The 23,178-nt window shown below is 44.3% G+C and overlaps 1 protein-coding gene across 1 annotated transcript; it reads left to right on the top strand.

Annotated features, from left to right (window-relative positions):
* Nucleotides 1-526: 526 nt before the first annotated feature.
* Nucleotides 527-18,287, top strand: hoga1 (4-hydroxy-2-oxoglutarate aldolase 1). The gene is made up of 7 exons (XM_072557170.1): nt 527-872; nt 5,912-6,040; nt 6,643-6,770; nt 7,906-8,040; nt 9,956-10,052; nt 13,560-13,693; nt 14,380-18,287. The coding sequence occupies exons 1-7, from the start codon at nt 662-664 to the stop codon at nt 14,527-14,529; spliced, it is 984 nt and encodes a 327-aa protein (XP_072413271.1). The 5' UTR covers nt 527-661; the 3' UTR covers nt 14,530-18,287.
* Nucleotides 18,288-23,178: the final 4,891 nt, after the last annotated feature.

Raw genomic sequence — 23,178 nt, 5'->3', positions numbered from 1 at the left:
AGGGTCATAGGTTGTGGTTAGGGTCTAGATTTGTGGGGTTGTGATCAGGGTCACAGGTTGTGGTTAGGGTCTGAATGTGCAGGGTTGTGATCAGGGTCACCAGGGTGGGTCTGGGGACTGTGGGAAGAGTCTGGGTCAGAGGTTGTAGTTAAGAGTCTGGGTTTGGGGACTGTAATTGGGGTCAGAGGTTGTGATCAGGAATTTGGGGTAGGATGGGGAGTTAAGAATTCTGATAAGGTTAAGAATTGAGATTCAGGTTTGAATCCAGGATTAGGACTGGAAGTGTAATAAGGAGAAAGGTCAGTATTATTGACAATGCCTGTGGCTGACAGGCTGTGCAGACACAGTAATAATAAACTCTCAGTCTGTCAGACCCTGGCTCTCACATGCTCAGCGCTGAACTCACCCCAGCGGGCCATTTGCCAGCTCTCCTAGCGCGTTCCAACTTCATCCCAAACATTGCAAAAACTTTCTAACCTTGGTAAAAAAAAAACCTTCTCCGTTGGTAAAAACAATATTTGTAACCTCCTTTTCTGAAATAATAAGCAATGTCTACCGAGTAGGGGGATGGGGCGTGGTTTAGTTAACAGACTGAAGGTTCCGGGTCACTGGCTAACTTGTGACAGAGCTACAGAAAAGTTGCGTTCCTGCTGGGGATAATATGTTTTGGGGGAAAGCTATAATCTGGAAGTGTTTGGAGTGGAGGGTATTTGGGAGAGGGCTGAGGCAAGTCAGATGCCTCAGCTCAGGGAGTCAGCTGGACCTGGGGGGTATTTATCCTCCGATAGTTAGCCCCTTTGACCAGAAGGGCCGGCTGCAATATCAGCAATTGGAGAGCAACGTCCAGGAGTTCAGCAAGATTCCATTCCGAGGTACTGTGTATGCTTTGTGACATCACTTTTTTTATTTTAAAACTATTTATCAATAGGAAACTATCTGGGGACAGTCATTATCACTCTCTTAAGGCTGTCTTTCAAGTCCTCTGTAACCCAACACACCAAGCTCCAGTTACCAATTGCCCTCTGAACTCGCCAACTTTGAGTAGGACTAGGCGAAAGTGAGGGCTGCAGATCAGATTCTAGATCAGAGTGGTGCTGGAAAAGCACAGCAGGTCAGGCAGCGCCCAAGGAGCAGGAAAATCGACGTTTCGAGCAAACACCCTTCATCAGGAATCAAATTGGGATCCTACCCAGTGACACCACAAATGTGACATTCTGCTCCAATCCACCATGTTCTAATTCCCTCCCTGTCTCCTCCAGACCCACGACTGTCCAAACTCTCTGCATTCCTCCAGTCTTATCCTATTTTCCCCACTCCCTGATTTCCATCCACCATTAGCCCTCAGCTGCCTGAACCCTAAGGTTTGGAATTCACTCCCTCACCCTCTCTAACTTCAAGATGCTTTTTATTCCAATTCATTCACAGGACATAGGCATTGCTGGCTGGGCTAGCATTTATTGCCCATCCCTACTTGCCCCCTGAGAGGGTGGTAAAAAACAGGGAGAAAGTGAGCACTGCAAATGCTGCAGATCAGAGTCGAAAACTGTGGCGCTGGAAGTGCACATCTGGTCAGGCAGCATCCGAGGAGCAGGAAAGTCGATGTTTTGAGCATAAGCTCTTCAACAGGAATGCTCGAAATGTCAACTCTCCTGCTCCTTGGCTGCTGCCTGACTGCTGTGCTTTTCCAGTACCACACTTTTTGACTCTTGAGAAGGTGGTGGTGAGCTGCCTTCTTGAACCACCATAGTTCATGTGCTCTGGGTTGATCCACAATGCCTTTAGGGAGGAAATTCCAAGATTTTGACCCATCGACACATTTTTCCAAGTCAGGATGATGAGTGTCTTGGAGGGGAGCTTGAAGGTGGTGGTGTTCCCTTGTACCTGCTGCCCTTGTCCTTCTAGATGGAAGTGGTCATGAGTTTGGATGGTGCTGCTGAAGCAGCCTTGATAGTTATTCCTTCTTGTAGATGGTGCACACTGAGCTTCAGTGGTGAAGTGGTTAAATGCTGAAGGTGGTGAATGGGATTTCTAATCAAGTGCATCTTGATTTTTACTTGTTGTTGTTGTTGTTAAGCTTCTTGAGTATTGTTGGAGCTGTATCCATCCAGGCAAGTGAAGAATATTCCATCACACAGCTGACTTGTGCTTTGTAGGTGATGGACAGATTACGGGGAGTGAGCAGGTCAGTTAGCTTTGGCAGAATTCCCAGCCTTTGATCTGCTCTTGTACTTGCAGCATTTAATTTGACCAAGCTTTTGGTCACCTGTCCTAATATCTTCTGCTTTGGATGGCAAGGTGGCTCAGTGGTTAGCGCTATTGCCTCACAGTGCCAGGAACCCAGGTTTCGATTCTACCCTCGGGTGACTGTCTGGGTGGACTTTGCACAATTTCCCCGTAGGTTTTGTACGGGTGTTCTGGTTCCCTCCCACAGTCCAAAGAGTGGAGGCTAGTACAATTGCAACACTTGAAAGGCATCTGAATGGCTATATGAATAGGAAGAGTTTGGAGCAATATGGGCTGGGTACTGGCAAATGGGACTAGATTAGATTAGGATATCTGATTGGCATGGATAAGTTGGACCGAAGGGTCTGTTTCCATGCTGTACATCTGTATGTGCAGGTGAATTGGCCATGCTAAATTACCCATAGTGTCCAGGGATGTGTTGGTTAGGTGGATTAGCCATGGGATATACAGGGTTACAGGGATAGGTTGGCAGATGGCCGGTGTGGACTTGATGGGTCGAATGGCCTGCTTCCACACTGTAGGGATTCTATGATTCTAATGCTCCTGTCCACTTCTTTTGGACCTTACACCACAATAAAGGTGCCATGTAAATGCAAATAGTCGCCATTGAACTGCAGTTCCCATTGGCTAATTAATCTGAAAACCAAAGTTGTCATTCCTCTATCACTGGTACAAGCTCCATTACCCCGTCCCTGTAACCACTGTCTCAGCCTGAACCAGAATGTTCATGACCTCAGCTCCTTTCTTAAATTCCACTTTTTTTCTTCATTGATTACATTATTGTGGAAGGACTGTTATTCTGAAATTGTTATTTCTCTATTTCTTTGATTTATTAGTAAGATTTTCTACTGTTTGAAGGTTTGTAATGCTGGACTTTCTGTGGTTTTTTTTTGTATTTTTCTAGTTACTTTTTGTAAGAATTTGTACTCCAGAATCTGTAGTCCAGATTCTTCTGCAGCTGTACAGGGCCCTGGTGAGACCACACCTAGAGTACTGTGTGCAGTTCTGGTCTCCAAATTTGAGGAAAGGCATTCTGGCTATTGAGGGAGTGCAGCGTAGATTCACAAGGTCAATTCCTGGAATGGCGGGATTACCTTATACTGAAAGACTGGAGCGACTGGGCTTGTATACCCTTGAGTTTAGAAGACTGAGAGGGGATCTGATTGAGACATATAAGATTATTAAAGGATTGGACACTCTGGAGGCAGGAAACATGTTTCCTCTGATGGGTGAGTGCCGAACCAGAAGACACAGCTTAAAAATACGGGGTAGACCATTTAGGACAAAGATGAGGAGAAACTTCTTCGCCCAGAGAGTGGTGGCTGTGTGGAATGCTCTGCCCCAGAGGGCAGTGGAGGCCCTGTCTCTGGATTCATTTAAGAAAGAGTTGGATAGAGCTCTCAAGGATAGTGGAATCAAGGGTTATGGAGATAAGGCAGGAACAGGATACTGATTAAGGATGATCAGCCATGATCATATTGAATGGTGGTGCAGGCTCGAAGGGCAGAATGGCCTACTCCTGCACCTATTGTCTGTACCTCTGAACCTAAGATGGTGCTGTAAGTGGTGACTTGTAAATTTTTCACTGTACTCCTAAGTACATGAGACAATAAAGCTAATTCAGTTGAATTCTAATGAGTGTCTAATGTTAAGTGCCAGTCTTCATTTAATAAACTGAGTCCCCATGATCTGATTATGGGTGCGATAACCATTGGGTATCACTAATTAATCTCCCCAGGGGGCTTGTTGCGATGAGTTCCCTTGGTAACAAGCAATGGCCTACCCAGCTAGAACTCATCATCTGAGCCCTTTTATAAAGCAGACACAGCAGTGGGGGATATAGTGTTTTATTTCCTTCTCCAACTCTTTTGAGTCAGTCCCTACCTTCCCCCACCCAAACTCACTTTGATGGTGTGTATTCTGCTTAATGGGCTTTCAATGTAAATACTTAATTAGCTATGTGGATATTTTATTGGTAGTAGTTAATCTGTACTTCACTGTCTTATTGCTAATGTATGAATAACGATTGCGGGCTCCAGGTCATTGGCTGCACAGTTTAAGGCCCCATTCGATAAATGATTACATACACGATCCTTGGACCTTGAACATGGTGAGTTCTTCATCCTGACCAAACTCTTTGGCCATTCATTTTGATTAATGTGTGACTAAGGTTCTCAGTGATCCAATGTGAAAAGCCTTTTTACTGTAGAACACAGCAGCAAACAATTGGAGTTATTTTTTCTGCCTTTGGCCCACATTTGGGAACGAACACGCGCGCGCGCGCACACACACAACAGCCCAATTATCAGAATTCTGGCTGCAATGTGGATATTGTTTGTTTAGAACATAGAACATTACAGCACGGTACAGGCCCTTCGGCCCTTCGATGTTGCGCTGACCTGTCATACCAATCTGAAGCCCATCTAACCTACACAATTCCGTGTATGTCCATATGCTTGTCCAATGACGACTTAAATGTATTTAAAGTTGGCGAATCTACTACCGTTGCAGGTAAAGCATTCCATACCCTTACTACACTCAGAGTAAAGAAACTACCTCTGACATCTATCCTATATCAATCATCCCTCAATTTAAAGCTATACCCTCATGCTCGCCGTCACCATTCTTGGAAAAAGGCTCTCCCTGTCCACCCTATCTAACCCTCTGATTATCTTGTGTCTCTATTAAGTTACCTCTCAACCTTCTCTCTAACGAAAACAACCTCCAGTCCCTCAGCCTTTCCTCGTAGGACATTCCTTCCATACCAGGCAACATCCTAGTAAATCTCCTCTGCACCCTTTCCAAAGTTTCCACATCCTCCTTATAATGCAGTGACCAGAACTGTACACAATACTCCAAGAGCGGCCGCACCAGGGTTTTGTACAGCTGTAGTATAACCTTATGGTTCCGGAACTCGATCCCTCTATTAATAAAAGCTAAAACACTGTATGCCTTCTTAACAATCCTGGAAGAGCACAGCAGTTCAGGCAGCATCCAACGAGCAGCGAAATCGACGTTTCAGGCAAAAGCCTTCCAGCACCACTAATCCAGTATTTGCTTTCCAGCATCTGCAGTCATTGTTTTTACCTTCTTAACAACCCTGTCAACCTGGGTGGCAACTTTCAAGGATCTGTGTACCTGGACACCGACATCTCTCTGCTCATCTACACTACCAAGAATATTACCATTAGCCCAGTACTTTGCATTCTGGTTACTCCGACCAAAGTGAATCACCTCACACTTGTCCTGATTATAAAATTCTCATCCTTATCACCTTATCAAAATCCAAATATTCTGCTCCCACTGGCTCACCAATGTCTATTCCATTAGATTCATCCTCAGAAACCTCCAGTGAACACTGAGGGAGTGATGCAGAGGCTCTGTATTTCAGACATGAACCCTGCCTGCTCTCCCTGAAGGGTGTAAGAGATTTTGTGGCACCAAGTCAAAGAAAAGCAGGAGAGTCCTCCACTCTGGACCAAAATTCAACTCTCAAATTAACAATGTTTTGCCATTTGCAGGATTTTCCTGTGTGCAGATTGGCTGTGATGGTTCCTACCCACCACCGCACTTCCAAAAACACTACGTTTGGCCAGAAAGCAGTTTGGAAGGTGCTGAGGTGGAAACAGGTGCTGTTTAAATGCATGATCTTTCCTTGTGTTTGCAGGGCTGGTTGTTCAGGGCTCCAATGGAGAGTTTGTCTTCCTGACCAGTGAGGAACGTGTTGAAGTGGTTCGGCGGGTGAGGCAGGTACTGCCTGAGGAAAAGCTGCTGGTCGCTGGCTCAGGCTGTGAATGTAAGTGAAGATTGTTAGAATTGCAAGACAAGAAATTAATTCTGTGTGTCATGAACAGGACAGGTACATGATTCGGAGTAGAACCCCTCACCAAAACAGGTCTAATCCCAGAGAGAGAGAGTTGTACAGGAGGGTAGCAGTGGGCACAGTGGCAGGAGCAGCAGAGGCTGATGTGATGAACCAGTCTAGACACCCCAATGGATGTGACTGGGGAATAAACACTTCAAATAACTGTGCACTGGACAATAGGTCTGAGAGAGAACCGGGGCAATGAGTGAGAGAGAAAGAGCAACACTCAGTCACGGTTGTGTTACTGGAGAAGGTTGTGTGGGCTGTAGCTGGACTGTTTTTAAGCTTATAACTGTCCTAACATTTCCCAGCAATCTTGCAAATTTCATAGGCAAGGCCAGCAATTTATTGCCTGTCCCTAATTACAGCAGATGCTGCCTTCTATTACAGTAGTGGGGTAAGGGGTAGGCCCCCCCCCCCCCCACCAAAAGCTGTAACCATCAGTGTCAGTTTCAGGTCAGTGAATGAGATCTCGTTGCCATGGCTACTATAAACAGGTTGTAAGTGGCAATTTCTCTCTCTGCTCCCAACAGCCACGGAGGCCACCATTGCAATGACACTCAAGATGGCTGAAGCAGGGGCGAATGCTGTGATGGTTATCACTCCATTTTACTATCGGGGCAGAATGAACAGTGCTGCTTTCATCCAGCACTATACACAGGTAACAGTTACACAAACCGGTAACCATTAACCCTAACCATTGCGGAGTTAATAGCTGGCTGTTAACAGGGAAATAACTTCTGCTCATGTATGGCCTTCTGGATATTCCTCTTGCTGTCAAAGATATTTTTCTTCTCTTGCCTCAATAAAAGGTGTTTGCAGGGGGACCTTTCGCTGGTCGCACTTTTATAATGAGACAGACCTTTCCATGAGGTGTGTGAGTGATGGTGCTCGCTAATTAGCGAAGAGAAGGATCTTGCTTCTGAGGAAAGGTCACTGACCCCAAAACTTTCTGCTTTCTCTGCACAGATGCTGCCAGACCTGCTGAGTTTTTCCAGCAGTTTCTGTGTTTGTTGTTTTTGACCATGTGATAATGATATGTACTGCATTGGATTGTCAAACTTGATTTTGATTTTCATGTTCTAGCTTTTGGGGTGAGAATGCCATGGCGAATGCACTGTAGATAAAGAGCAGAGTGCTCATATTTTTTCCCACTCCTCTAGCATTGTGTGGTTTCAGCACATTGCTATTGTATGGGAATCAATAGAGTAAATTGGCTATGATCCCACATTGAGGTGTGCCAGAGTCACTGGGCGATGGGATCTTTTAATCAATCAATCATTCTTATGTTATGTTCTAATCAAACTGTTCAAGATGTTATTGCACCCCTCTAGAAGAACCTTGAGATGGAAATCTATAAAATTACAAGATGCATAGATAGAGTTGACTGTCAGAATCCTATTCCCAGAGTTAAAATGTCTAATACTAGGGGGCATGCATTTAAGGTGAGTGGAGGAAAAGTTCAAAGGAGATGTGGGGGACAAGTTTTTATTTAAAGAGTGGGAGGAGTTTGGAACATGCTGCTGGGGGGTGGTGGTGGAGGCAGATACAATAGGGGTGTTAAAGCAGCACATGAATATACAAGGAATGGAGGGATATGGACCAAGGGCAGGCAAAAGGGATTGTTTAGTTTGGGCCAAAGGTCCCATTTCTGTGCTGTGTTGTTCTCTGTTCCACCTCTGGAACTGGTGGGATTTGAATGCGAGTTTCCTAGCTCTGAGGTAGGGATGCTACCACTGTGCCACAAGAACACTAACCAATCACTCTCTTGATTGTTCTTGATGATTTCAATTCAGGTAGCAGATGCCTCACCTGTGCCTGTTGTGTTGTACAGTGTCCCTGGCAACACTGCACTGGAGCTTCCAATGGATGCAATCCTCACACTATCTCAACATCCAAACATCATCGGGCTGAAGGACAGTGGGAATGATGTAAGTAATCATCCCTTCCTTGTTTCCTCCTCTTAACTTGCAAGGGGGATGTGAGGAGGCCATTCAGCCCCTGGCGCCTAACCCATAGTTCAGGTGGATCATTGAGATCTGTATCTAAACCATGACATTATCTCTTACTCAGCAAAAATCTCCGTGTTTAAAGTTTTCAGTCGGGAACCGCAGTCCTTTACCAACCCCAGCCTCTTTGGAGCAGAGAATTCCTGATTTCCTCCACCCTGGATATGCTTCCTGACCTCGCCTCTGGGCTGTACGTTTAAGATGGTGCCATCTTGTGGTCTCCACTGGCATCTGCCTCCTTACTGCTGTCAGAGATCACACTGTGAGGTCCATGACCAGGAAGTGGAGGCATCAGAGCATAGGGTGGCCCTGATCCTGTTCCCAGTGAGGACATCTCCAGTTCTCCAGCCAAGGCACTACCCTGTCTGCAGGGATTAACCAGCCTAAGCACAGTGAGATCCCAGAAATAACAAATTCATGATGACCAGATAATCTCTCCTTCCTTTAGTGGTGTTAGTTGAGGGATAATGCCATGGGATCTGTTATCTGTGAGGCTGGATGCAGTCTCAGTTTATAGCCCATCTCAAGGAAGGTGTTTTGCCTGAACTGATCCTTTTGTCCTGCCAGGAAGAGTCAGATATAATTCCGCTGCTCAGCTGTCTGGAATGGGGCCCTCAACCTTTGGAGGCAAATTGAAACACTGCTGATTATATACTCTGTTAAAATTGTTACAAACTTGCTCATAATGTCTTCTGTCCTATGGGGCAGTGTGGTGGCTCAGTGCTTAGCACTGCTGCCTCTTAGCGCTAGGGACCCCGATTTCATTCCAGCATTGGGTGACTATCCCTGTAGAGTTTGCAAATCTCCCAGTGTCTGTATGGGTCCCCTCTGGGTGTTCTAGTTTCCTCCCACAGTCATAGTGCAAAGATGTGCAGGTTAGCTGGAATGGCTATGGTAAATGCAAGTCTATGGGGATAGGATAGGTGGCTGGGTCTAGATGTTCTTTAGAGGGTTGGTGCACACCCGATAGGCTGAATGGCCTCTTTTTCTGCTCTGTGGGGATTCACTGAGCTCAGTGCCACACCCTTCTTCACAGGAGGGCAGACCATTTTATGTTGGCCTGTTCTAAATGAGATAATTCAGGTCATGCCTTGCTACTCCCCTCCTGCGAATTAAACCACAGTAAAAGACTTGGATTGATTGTACCTACATATGTGTCCTCCACTACCTGCATCTTGTGGAGAAATAATCCTGTTCTTATCAGGCGAAGTTGCGGTAGCGTCAGCTATGAATGCTGCTATTGGCTGTAGTTTGTAGAGGCTGTTTGTAAATAGACTGTTGTCCTGTTTAAAGTCCTGTCCTATCTATAACCATCCTATCTGGCTGCATCACAGTGTGATATAATAACTGTTCTTTCTAAGTCCGAAAGAAACTACAGAGAGTTGTGAACACAACCCAGCCCATCACGATAACCGGCCTCCCATCCACTGACTCCACCTATACTTCCCACTGCCTTGGAAAAGAAACCAACATAATCAAAGACCCCTTCCGTCTTGGGTATACTCTCTTCCACCCTCTTCTATTGAGCAGAAGATATAAAAGTTTGTGTACATGTACAAACATTAAAAAACAGCTTCCTCCCCGCTGTTATCAGATTTTTGAATGCACCTCTTTAAGTTAATGTTGATCTCGCTCTCTCTGCACTTTCTTGGCAGCTGTAACACTGCACTCTGTTCTGTTACCCTGATGCACTTGTATAGTGCGATCTGTCTGTAAAGCACGTAAGACAACATTTTTCACTGCACCTCAGTGCACGTGACAGCAATAAATCAAATCAAATAACTCATTGGCTGGCTGGCAATAGATGGTATTTTATGCTTCAGTTCATCTTCCCCAGATCACAAGAATCGCACTGATTGTCCACAAAACCAGGAACCGGAATTTCCAGGTGCTGGCTGGATCAGCTGGATTCCTGCTCCCTGCTTATTCAGTAGGTAAGAGGCCATCCATAATGGAGATAGGGAACTGGGGATGGTCTGCTCACACAGATGGAGAGTATGATCATAACATAAAAGGAGGCTATTTGGCCCATTCTGCTGGTGCCACCTCTTTGAGGGAGTGATTTAGATGTTTTCTATTTATTGAGAAAATGCTTACTAACTGACACTCGGTGAAAACGTAAAATAAAACAAAGCTGGAAATCTGAAATGAAAACAGAAATTGATGGAGAAACTCAATCGGGCATCTGTGGAGAGAAAGCAGGGTTAATGTTTCGAGCCACATAATCCTTCAATAGAACTGATAGCAGTTATCTCAGCTCTGATGATGAGTCACTGGGCTTGAAACGTTAACTCTGTTTTCTTCCTACAGGTGATGCCAGACCTGCTGAGTTTTTCCAGCAATTTCTGTTGTCTTCTTAGTAAAAACGTACATGGCGGGGCGTTGGGCTGCACAATGACTTTGGGAGTTGAGCTGCAGAGCGGCTGCTGTCTGTTCACCATGTGATGGACTGATGGTGGGGGAGTAGCTAAAGTCTAGAATCACTGGAATGGAATTATGCTTTTCATACACCAGAGTAACTGACCCTGACCCTCCTGCTGGGCTTGTGTCTCACGGTTTTTTACAGGGTGGAGAGGAACAAGTTCAGGTCAGCAAATGGCAAGTTTGACTGCATTGGTACACTTGTCATGCTGTGGTTTCTGTTCAGTTTTTCTTTGAGAGAGACAATCTACTTTAACTTTGACAGGATATCAAAATGTGATTAGGAGCAGTGTAGGGTTATGGGGTTGATTCAAAGAGGTTTCATGTGAAGAGAAGATTATTCCAGAAGAAGAGAGGGAAAAAGAATAATTCTATCGCTCAACTTGACATTTCCAGATTGTTCTTTTGGGAGTATACATTGCAGTGCTGGAGACATGATGATTTACACACACACTTACTTACAATCGTTCTGTAGCCTAACCCCTCCCTAACTCTGAAACCTCCAACAAGCTGAGGTGGCTGCAACTATAGTCATAGTCATTGAAGTCTACAGCCCAGAAAAAGGCCCTTCTGCCCATCAAGTCTGTGCCAGTCAGTCCTCCGATTCTGACCTTGTGTGCATCCCTGATTGTAATTGGTCCATTGTTGACACTGAACTCTGGAATTCCTACTGTGAATCTCTGACACGTTTTCTGTTTTACGATGGGCCATCAAACCTGCGCAATCACCTGTCCTTGCATCTCCTCGTGTGGCTATCAGTTGGTAACTCAACACACTCTCTTGTGAATTGATTTGCAACATTCATGATGTGAAGTGTTATGTAAATGCTTGAGAAGAGACAAAACTTCAGGTTCCAATTTAAAATGTTTTCTGTCAGATATGTTACTGCTGTATTTTTTGCTATTAAGATAAATTTTCTGGGTGTAATTATTAAAATTGTAACCATTTTCTTTTGTATTCCATCATAATGAATATTTACCCAGCGTATAACTCTTCCCATTTTGTTACTTCCTGTGCCCATCAAACATAGAACAGTACAGCACAGTACAGGCCCTTCGGCCCTCGATGTTGTGCTGACCTTTTATCCTACCCTAAGATGTCACTAACCTACATACCCTTCATTGTACTATCTTCCATGTGCCTGTTCAAGAGTCACTTAAATATCCCTAATGTATCTGACTCTACCACCACTGCTGGCAGTGCATTCCACAGCATTGAGTTAGCTGCAGAGTACAGCTGCGTCTGCTCTTTTAAACTGAAAGTAAAGCTCTCTCGACACTGTCCCCATCTAAAGTTCCTGAGACCGGTTCAGCATGGGATTAGATACAGCTCTGGAGTTGAGATTTTGCAAGAAAGGAACAGGTTTGAGGCATCAAACCTATTTCACTTGAATAGGCTATGCTGGATTCCAAACAGAGGAACCTGTTTGATGTCCAATCATAGGATCAACCTGCTACCTTTGTAGATGTTGCAAGAGTGACTTTCCTTCTAAAACAAAATCGGAAAAAGCATTTTAATATTATGTTGTCACCAATTTGCAAACAGCAAGTACCCAATAAACAGCAATGTGATCATGACTAGGTAATGTGTTATAAAGAGGGATAAATGTTGGTCAGAATATTGGAGCAAATCTACCCTTTTACTTTCCAGATATTTTCCATTGATCTGAGAAGGGAGATGGTGGTTGGTTTGATGGAACTGCAAAGGGGCGCACTCCCTCAGTGCTGATCTCCGAAATGTCAGTGCAGATTAGATTAGATTAGATTCCTTACAGTGTGGAAACAGGACCTTCGGCCCAACAAGTCCACACCGCCCCGCCGAAGCGTAACCCACCCATACCCCTACATCTACATCTACCCCTTACCTAACACTACGGGCAATTTTTAGTATGGCCAATTCACCTGACCTGCACATCTTTGGACTGTGGGAGGAAACCGGAGCACCCGGAGGAAACCCACGCAGACACGGGGAGAATGTGCAAACTCCACACAGTCAGTCGCCTGAGGCGGGAATTGAACCCGGATCTCTGGCGCTGTGAGGCAGCAGTGCTAACCACTGTGCCACCGTGCCACCCATGTCCCTGAACTGGGACTTGAAAGCAGAATCGTTTTTTTAACTTCATGGGATGTGGGTGTGACTGGCTGGGCCAGCATTTATTACCCATCCCTAATTGCCCTCGAGAAGGTGATGGTGCGCTGCCTCTTGAATTACTGCAGTCCATTTGGTGTATGTAGGCCCACAATGTGGTGAGGGAGGGAGTTCAGACTTTCACCCAATGACACTGAACAGCAATATATTTCCAAGTCAGGATGGTGAGTGGCTTTGGAGGGGAGCGTATAGGTGGTGGTGTTTCCATGTATCTGCTGCCTTTGTCCTTCTAGATGGTGATGTGTTTGGCTGGTACTTTCTAAGGAGCCTTTTGATGGTATGCACTGCTGCTACTGAGTGTTGGTGAAGGTGTGAGTGAATGTTGAAAGTCTTAAATATGGTGTCAATTGAGTGGACTGCTGTATCCTGATGGTGTCAAGCTTCCTGAATGTGTTCGCATTGCATCTGTTCAGACGAGACAGTACATACAAACATGAGAATCGGGAGCAGGAGTAGACCACTTTGTCACTTCCTTTTAATCAGATCATAGCTGTTCTAATTACTGCACATTCTCATCTGCACTCGATAACAATTCTCTCAATTGCTGAACAAGAACCAATCTACGTTATTCCATAATACTCTTGACATTTACCTTGTAGCTGATGGACAAGCTTTGGGACTCAGCGTTTGCTGCAGGATTCCCAGCCTCTGACCTGGTCTCGTAAGCATGGTATTGATATGGCTGGTCCAATTCAGTGTCCAATTCAGTAACCCCATTCATCAATGGTGAGGTCATTGAATGTCATTCAGACTCCAAAGGGCGGGAGGTGGCCACAGCTATTATAAAGATGTGAATGATGCTATTAAAATGCAAGTTTATTCTTTGCTAACAAAATTAATTTTTTTTTTTCTATCCCTGATTGATTGTTCAGGGGCTGTGGGTGGTGTGTGCGCGCTTGCCAATGTCCTCGGAGAGCCTTTGTGCAGTCTGGAAAAGCTGTGCCTTGGGGGGAAGTGGGCAGAAGCCCGAGAACTTCAATACAGGCTGATTGAGCCAAACACAGCAGTGAGTATAACTTTGACTTTCCATTTTTAAAAGCAGGGTCTGGATTCTCATTCTGTTTTGAGACCCTGGTTTCAGGATAAGCTCCTGGTTCCAATGGGCATGAGGTGAGCAGAGGAAATCTTTGAATGGAAGTCCAAGTAATGGGTGGGGTTGTGTTCTTGTTGATGCTTTGCCAACAGGCAGTCTTCCAGCTCTATGTAGCCTGTGGACAGAGAGGGCATTTCAAGTTGGAAGCATCTCATGATGGTTGGCAAGGTAGCTAGTCAGTCTTTAGTTTGGTGGGTCCATTCCACAGGGCAGCCTGCAATCCACAAGCTGCAGAAACCCACCAAACTCCTTTCACAACAACTTCCGAACCCATAACCTCTACCATTGAAAAGGTGAAAGACACTTCCTGCAACTTTCCCACCAAGGCACACACCATTCTGACTCCGAACTAAACTTTAACCCATGGTTTACTTTTAAACCATTGCTGAGTCAAAGTCCTAGAATTCCTTCACCACAGGCTATAGCAGCTCAAGAAGGTAGTCAAAAGAAATTAGGGACTGGCAATAAATGTTGGTCCTGCCGTCAATTCTGGGCATTTATGATATATTTGAAAAAAACGATCTGTGTAGTTCAATTTTCATTTTGTTAAAGGAGCTTCCTTTTCTTCATAATGAGCAGAGTATTTTTATCTGATGCAGGTTACACAAAAGTATGGCATTGCAGCCCTCAAGGAGGCGATGGGATGGTTTGGATATTATGGGGGATTTTGTCGTTCTCCCCTGCTGCCTTTGACTGAGGCAGAGAGAAAGGACTTGCGGAACAGCTTCACATCCAACGGCTGGCTCTGAACTTGTCCACAGCAAACGCCATGGATCATGTGCTTGAGATGGAGTTGCTTTTCAAAGTCGTGTAAAGTTGAGTACTGTTAAATAATTGGTTAATCAGTTGCATCTCATCATCCCTTCCCTCCCCTCCACTCTGACCTTCATCTGCAAACTGGGGAACTGCTACATTGAAATTTTGTCTTTGTTCCACAGAGTTTGCAGGACAGAAACTGGCTGTTTGATCAATTACAAGGTTTATATTTGCTGTAAACCTCCCATCACCTTTTCCGTTAACTCCCCCAATCAGCATCCCCTACATGCACTACCAATAACCCTCTACCCTCTACCCTTTTGCCCTGAGTACTCCACATGGCAGTGAATTTTACACTTTCATCAGGCTGTGGCTGAATAAGATTCTCCAGAATTGGATTATTAATGAACATCATAATTCTACTCATTTTAAAATAGTGATGGAAAAAGATAGACCAGATCTAAAAGTTGAAGTTCTAAATTGGAGAAAGGCCAATTTTGACGGTATTCAAAGGGGGCAGATGTTCGCAGGTAAAGGGATGGCTGGAAAATGGGAAGCCTTCAGAATTGATTCCAGAGAAATCCAGAGAAAGTATATTCCTGTCAGGGTGAAAGGGAAGGCTAGTAGTTTTAGGGAATGCTGGATGACTAAACAAATTGAGGGTTTGGTTAAGAAAAAGAAGGAAGCATATGTCAGGTACAGACAGGATAGATTGAGTGAATCCTTAGAGGAGAAAGAAAGTAGGAGTATACTTAAGAGGGAAATCAGGAGGGCAAAACGGGGACATGAGATAGCTTTGGCAAATAGAATTAAGGAGAATCCAAAGGGGTTTTACAAATATATTAAGTACAAAACAGTAACTAGGGAGAGAATAGGGCCCCTCAAAGATCAGCAAGGCGGCCTTTGTGTAGAGCCACAGAAAATGGGGGAGATACTAAATGAATATTTTGCATCAGTATTTACTGTGGAAAAGGATATGGAAGATATACACTGTAGAGAAATAGATGGTGACATCTTGCAAAATGTCCAGATCACAGAGGAGGAAGTGCTGGATGTCTTGAAACGGTTAAAGGTGGATAAATCCCCAGGACTTGATCCGGTGTACTTGAGAACTCTGTGGGAAGCTAGAGAAGTGATTGCTGGGCCTCTTGCTGAGATATTTGTATCATCGATAGTCACAGGTGAGGTGCCGGAAGACTGGAGGTTGGCAAAAGTGGTGCCACTGTTTAAGAAGGGTGGGAAGGACAAGCCAGGGAACTATAGACCATGAGCCTGACCTCGGTGGTGGGCAAGTTATTGGAGGGATTCCTGAGGGACAGGATGTATATGCATTTTGGAAAGGCAAGGACTGATTCAGGATAGTCAACATGGCTTTGAGCGTGGGAAATCATATCTCACAAACTTGATTGAGTTTTTTAATGAAGTAACAAAGAAGATTGATGAGGGCAGAGCAGTAGATGTGATCTATATGGACTTCAGTAAGGCGTTCGACAAGGTTCCCCATGGGAGACTGATGAGCAAGGTTGGATCTCATGGAATACAGGGAGAACTCGCCATTTGGATACAGAACTGGCTCAAAGGTAGAAGACAGAGGGTGGTGGTGGAGGGTTGTTTTTCAGACTGGAGGCCTGTGACCAGTGGAGTGCCACAAGGATCAGTGCTGGGCCCTCTACTTTTTGTCATTTACATAAATGATTTGGATGGGAGCATAAGAGGTACAGTTAGTAAGTTTGCAGATGACACCAAAATTGGAGGTGTAGTGGACAGTGAAGAGGGTTACCTCCGATTACAACAGGATCTTGACCAGATGGGCCAATGGGCTGAGAAGTGGCAGATGGAGTTTAATTCAGATAAATGCGAGGTGCTGCATCTTGGGAAAGCAAATCTCAGCAGGACTTATACACTTAATGGTAAGATCCTCGGGAGTGTTGCTGAACAAAGAGACCTTGGAGTGGAGGTTCATAGCTCCTTGAAAGTGGAGTCGCAGGTAGATAGGATAGTGAAGAAGGTGTTTGGTATGCTTTCCTTTATTGGTCAGAGTATTGAGTACAGGAGTTTGGAGGTCATGTTGCGCTGTACAGGACATTGGTTAGGCCACTGTTAGAATATTGCGTGCAATTCTGGTCTCCTTCCTATTGGAAAGATGTTGTGAAACTTGAAAGGGTTCAGAAAAGATTTACAAGGATGTTGCCAGGGTTGGAGGATCTGAGCTACAGGGAGAAACTGAACAGGCTGGGGCTGTTTTCCCTGGAGCGTCGGAGGCTGAGGGGTGACCTTTGTAGAGGTTTACAAAATTATGAAGGGCATGGATAGGATAAATAGGAAAAGTCTTTTCCCTGGGGTGGGGGAGTCCAGAACTAGAGGGCATATGTTTAGGGTGAGAGGGGAAAGATATAAAAGAGACCTAAGGGGCAACATTTTTACGCAGAGGGTGGTACGTGCATGGAATGAGCTGCCAGAGGAAGTGGTGGAGGCTTGTCCAATTGCAACATCTAAGAGGCATTTGGATGGGTATATGAATAGGAAGGGTTTGGAGGAATATGGGCCGGGTGCTGGCAGATGGGACTAGATTGGGTTGGGATATCTGGTCGGCATAGACGGGTTGGACCGAAGAGTCTGTTTCCATGCTGTACATCTCTATGACTCTATCTGAGTTTTATGACTCATATTTTGAATCGCCCCCCACAAGAGGAAACATCTTCTCTACTTTGAGTGTGGTGAATGTCTGAAATTCTCTACTCTAGAGACTTGTGGTCGATAGATCATTGATAGTACTTAAAGAGGAAGGAGATGAATGTTTTGAAATATCAGGGTGTTGAGGCCTGGGCTAGATCAGCCCTGACTGTGAAGCCTCTTCCAAGGATGCCTACCTTGAGGAAGTTCTTTCTCCTATCTCTACAAAGATCTCAGTGAGTTCCTCTCTCACTGTATTCCCAAGTCCTCTCCTCTGCCCTGAAGCTCTTCAGCCACATCCTCAAGTAGACTCTCACCCTCACCTGCATCCACGTATTGCACTCTTAGCTACCTTCTCCCGAGGCTGGCATCGAACCTGGGACCCTGGTGCTGTGAGGCAGCAGTGCTAACCACTGAGCCACCATGCCACCCTGTTATTACTGATCGTCTGTCTCTCCACAGATGCTGCCAAACCTGCTGAGTTATTTTTATTTCAGATTTCCAACATCTGCTTTTGGCAAGGAACAGGAGTACGCTACACAGCCCCACAGCACCCTCTGTCATTTCAAATCATGACTGATCTGATTATAACCTCCAATCTCTGCCTACCTCAGATAACCTTTCACCCCCTTGCTTATCTGCCCCTACATTAGAAATGTTCAAACACATTGCTTCTACTGCCTTTTCAGGAAGGACTCACAGCCCTCTGTGCATTTTAAATGAGTGCTTCCTCAATTTTAAATGATGACCCTTGGTTTAGAACATATTTTTAGATATAACAGGAATCAATGTCTTTGGGGGTTCGTGCAGGAAAGTTGCATTTATATAGGACAACTATACAGCATGCTTGAAGGGTCTACTCCTTCCATTTCCTATAGTCTACTTTGTGATTGCCTGATCCTTTTCTCACATACTCTTTTCTGTTGAATACTTAAACCAGTTACTTCAGATATTTGTTTCAACAACATTTTCCAGTTAAATATTCTTTTTCCTAATAACTGTGAACTAAAAGCTCCTGACTTCTCTTTCTGGAGAAAGTGAGGACTGCAGATGCTGGAGATCAGAGCTGAAAATGTGTTGCTGGAAAAGCACAGCAGGTCAGGCAGCATCCAAGGAGCAGGAGAATCGACGTTTCGGGCATAAGCCCTTCTTCAGGAAGGCCTTATGCCCGAAATGTCGATTCTCCTGTTCCTTGGATGCTGCCTGACCTGCTGTGCTTTTCCAGCAACACATTTTCAGCTCTAACTTCTCTTTTTGTCAATCTATTAGGTTTGTTTTCCAATCACTATATCTCCAAACAATGCAAACAGTGGTATTTTTCCTCCCTGATGTCCTTTGTTAAAGCTTTTGAAACAAGTGGGGTCTGTTTCTATGCTGTAAATCTCAACGACTCTAAGTACAGAGAAGAGGCTAAACTAGAGAATGAACTTTTTAAGAAGAGGTTGATCATTGTGAGGTCCATAATTCTGTCTTTTTTTCTAAAATACAAAAGTCCCACCATTAAAAGTTAGACCTACGAGGAGTAACAACATTTTTGGTGCAATTTAAAACTAAAGCCCATAAACTATGATGTTGGAAATCAGAAACAGAATCGAAAGCTATAAAAGGTATCTGGATGGTACTTGAACAGGAAGGGTTTCGAGGGATATGGGCCAAATGCTGGCAAATGGGACAAGATTAATTTAGGATATCTGGTCAGCATGGATGAGTTGGATCAAAGGTTCTGTTTCTGTGCTGTGCAACTCCATGACTCTAAATTGGTGGAAAACCTCAGCAGGTCTGGAAGCATCTGTGTGGAGAAAAAGCAGAGTGAATGTTTTTGGTCCAGTGACCCCTGCGAACTTCAGAACCATTTGCCTAGTAGTTCAAGAGGTGGTGTATTGGTTGAGTTTGCACTTGTTTTTGGCAGGGCAGCAATGTTGTGGTTAACCTTTTTGGACTGAAATTCCAAAATTAAAAGGCCATCAGAACTTTCAGTTAAAAGTTTTCAGAGAGAGGCTGTTAATATTTTGAGTTCAATTACACCAATGTTATTTCTGGTGTATTTCAGTTAGTGTTCTGGCTTGCATCCCTGAACGTGATTGCACTGTTACTTTCCGTAGGTAGTGCGTTTAGTATTTGTATTGCTTTACCATTGAAGGATTAATGGGTTTAAGAGTACAGCTTGCTTATAATGTGTAACAGATAGTGAGTATGCCCTTGAATTTTAACTACCTTAAATGGAGAAAAAGTGCAGAGAAAAAAGGATGGGGCATTTTGTCACTGACCTTCCAGCTCATGTAACAATACTTCAATGCATCCACTTTCCTCCCAGAGTTGAGTTCACGCTACAATCATTTGGCACACATCCTTTGTCTCAGTTGCCAAGGATGTGAGAAATTGTAGTGTCACACCTGTTCATTGGCACACTAAATGTGAGGTTCAGATATGCTGGCTGGATAATGTAGAGGGAGCTTTTTAACTCTGTAATTAACCCCTTGTTGAAAATTGGAACAAGAGGCGGCTATTCAGCCTCTAAAGCCTGTTCCATTATTCAGTGAGATCATGGCTGATCTGTGGCCTAACTCCATACACCCACCTATGGCTCAGACATCTTTGCTCAAGAAAAGTCTATCTCCTGAATTTGAGGCTGTGTCTCCTAGTTCTAGAATCCCCAACCAGTGGAAATAGTTTTTCTACTTTGTCTTTTCCAGCAAACACCTTAAACCTTTGATCAGATCACCTTTTAAATGTTCTAAATTCTACAGAAAACAGGCCAGAAAAGTGTAATCTCTCCTCATAAGTTAGCCCCTGAAGTCCAGGTATTATTCTTGTAAACCTACATATTACTCCCTCCAAGGTCATAATTTTTTTCTTAAGGTATGGTGCCCATATCTGTTCATGGTACTTCAACTGGGGTCTAACCAGGCCTTTGTACAGCTCAAACATAACTGCTGCATTGTTAGACTCCAGTCCTTTAGATATGAGGCCAGCATTATATTTAGCCTGAAAGTGTATAAAGGAACTATTCCCTAAATGTATCCTGTTCTGAACCAGGCTCCAAAGTGTTCAATGCTGATTGCTCTGCTCAAGTGTAGAGCTATAATTATACATTTCATCAAAAGGAAATGTGACTTTATTAAACAATATTTACAATTGTTACATAATTGAAAAGTTACCAAGGTGGAATTACATGTGGCAAACAAAATAGGAAATAAATTTCATCTGTTGATCGGTCCTTCTGATATGCTGCATGTGTCAACATAGAACAGTACAGGCCCTTTGGCCCTCAATATTGTGCCAGCCTTTTACCTTACACTCAGATCAGACTAATCTACATACCCTTCATTGTACTGTCTTCCATGTGCCTATCCAGGAGTTGCTTAAATGTCCCTAATGTATCTGGGACTACCACTGCTAGCGGTGCATTCCACGCACCCACCATTCTGTGTAAAGAACCTACCTCTGACATCTCCCCTAAACTTCCTCCAATTATCTTAAAAAAAAAATGCCTCCACATGATAGACATTTCTGCCATTGGAAAAAGCCTCTAGCTATCCATTCTATGCCTCTCAACATCTTTGTGCATCTGTCAGGTCACCTCTTATTCTCCTTTGCTCCAATGAGAAAAGCCCTAGCTCCATCAACCTTTCTTAAGACATGCCCTCCAGTGCAGGTAGCATCCTGGTAAATCTCCTCTGCATCATCTCTAAAGCTTCCACATCTTTCCTATGTGGTGACCAGAACTGAACACAATATTCCAAGTGTGGTATAACCAGGGCCCTACAGAGCTGCAGCATAACCTCACACCTCTTAAACTCAATCCCCTGCTAATGAAAGCCAACACACCATATGCTTTCTTAACAACCCTATCAACCTAGGTGGCAACTTTGAGGGATCTATGGACATTGACCCCAAGATCCCTCTGTTTCTCCACACTGCCAAGAATCTTGCCTTTAACCCTGTATTCTGCATTCAAATTTGACCTTTCAAAGTGAAGGACTTCACACTTTTCCAGATTGAACTCCATCTGCCACTTATCAGCCCAGCTCTGCATCCTGTCAATGTCCCGTTGCAAGCTACAACAGCCGTTCACACTGTCCACAACTCCACCAACCTTCATGTTATCGGCAAACTTACCAACCCACCCTTCCACTTCCTCATCCAAGTCACTTATAAAAATCATAGAGAGCAGAGGTCCCAGAACCCATCCCTGCAGAACACTACTGGTCACTGAGCTTCAGGCTGAATACTTTCCTTCTCCCACCACCTTCTGTCTTCCATGGGTGAGCCAATTCTGTATCCAGACAAGTTTCCCTGTATCCCATGCCTCCTTAACTTTCAAATGAGCCTACCATGGGGAACCTTATCAAACACCTTGCTAAAATCCATGTACTCCACATCCACCATCCTACCTTCATCAACGTGTTTTGTCATTGCCTCAAAGAATTCAATAAGATTTGAGGCATGACCTGCCCCTGTCAAAGCCATGCTCTCTAATCAAACTATGGTTTTTCAGATGATCATAAATCCTGTCTCTCAGAATCTTCTCCAATAATTTGCCCACTGCTGATTTAAGACTGATTGGTCTGTCATTTCCAGGATTAATCCTATTCCCTTCCTTGAACAAAGGAATAACATTTGCCACCCTCCAATCATCTGGCAGTACTCCAGTGGACAATGAGGATGTAAAGATCATCACCAAAGGTGCAGAAATCTCTTCCCTTGCTTCCTATAGTAGTTTAGGGTATATCCTCTCTGGGCCAGGGGATTCTTTTTAGAATTGAATTCCCTATAGTATGGAAACAGGCCATTTGGCCCAACTAGTCCACACTGACCTTTCGAAGCGTAACCCACCCAGACCCATTCCCCTACCCTATATTTACCCCGGACTAATGGACTTAACACTATGGGTAATTTAGCATGGGCAATTCACCTAATTTGCATATTTTTTGGATTGTGGGAGGAAACTCATGCAGACATTGGGAGAATGTTCTAACTCCACACAGACAGGCACCTAAGGTGGGAATTGAACCCAGATCTCTGGTGCTGTGAGGCAGCAGTGCTAACCACTGAGCCACCAGGGGAACCTAATCAAATGCCTTGCTAAGATCCATGTACACCACAGCCATTGCTCTACCTTCATCAATGCATTTTGTCATATCCTCAAAAGAATTCAATAAGGTTTGTGAGGCAAGAGCTGCCCCTCACTAAGCCATCTAGACAATCTCTAATCAAACTATGGTTTTCCAAGAAATCTTAAATCCTGTCTCTCAGAATCCTATCTAATACTATTCCGTCACAGACAGGAGACTGATTGGCCTGTAATTCCCAGGGTTATCCCTATTTCCCTTTCTTGAACAAGGGAATAATATTTGCTACCCTCCAATCATCTGGCACTACTCCAGTGGACAGTAAGGACACAAAGATCATCGCCAAAGGCGCAGCAATTACTTCTCTTGCTTCCTGTTGTAACTTAGAGTATATCCCGTCTGGTCCAGAAGATTTACCTATCATTATGTTTTTCAAAATTTTCAGCACATCCTCCTTCTTAACATCAACCTGTTCTCACACATAAGGCTGTTTCACGCTGTTCTCAGAAACATCAAGTTCCCTCTCAGTAGTGAATACAGAAGCAAAGTATTCATTAAGGTCCTCCTCTACTTCCTCTGACTCCAGGCATGACTTCACTTCACTATCCCTAATAGCCCCTACCCTCGCTCTGGCCATCCTCTTGTCCCTCACATAAGTGTAGAACATCTTAGGAGACCTAGAAAGGGATATGAAAAAGCTCTAGTGGGTAGGATTAAGGAAAACCCTAAGTGCATTTTTCCGGTCCTTCCTGGCTATCTTGTAACCCTCTAGAGCCCTGTCTGATCCTTGCCTCCTCAACCTTAAGTAAACTCCCTTCTTCCTCTTGACTAAATGTTCCACATCTCTTGTCACCCAAGGTTCTTTCAACCCATCTGCCCAGGTGTTTAAAAGACAAC

The sequence above is a fragment of the Chiloscyllium punctatum genome, chromosome 38, assembly GCF_047496795.1.
Source record: "Chiloscyllium punctatum isolate Juve2018m chromosome 38, sChiPun1.3, whole genome shotgun sequence".
NCBI classification, from domain to species: Eukaryota; Metazoa; Chordata; class Chondrichthyes; order Orectolobiformes; family Hemiscylliidae; genus Chiloscyllium; species Chiloscyllium punctatum.
The sequence above is the reverse complement of the archived record's forward strand: the minus strand, read 5'-3'. Positions and strand labels throughout refer to the sequence as shown.

Bases quoted from the DNA above. Each gene is read 5' to 3' on its own strand.
- hoga1 (XM_072557170.1), top strand. From the start codon at position 662: ATGTTTTGGGGGAAAGCTATAATCTGGAAGTGTTTGGAGTGGAGGGTA. The intron at 6,041-6,642 runs GTAAGTGAAGAT...TGCTCCCAACAG, and splicing joins CGCTGGCTCAGGCTGTGAAT to CCACGGAGGCCACCATTGCA. The intron at 8,041-9,955 runs GTAAGTAATCAT...CATCTTCCCCAG, and splicing joins TGAAGGACAGTGGGAATGAT to ATCACAAGAATCGCACTGAT.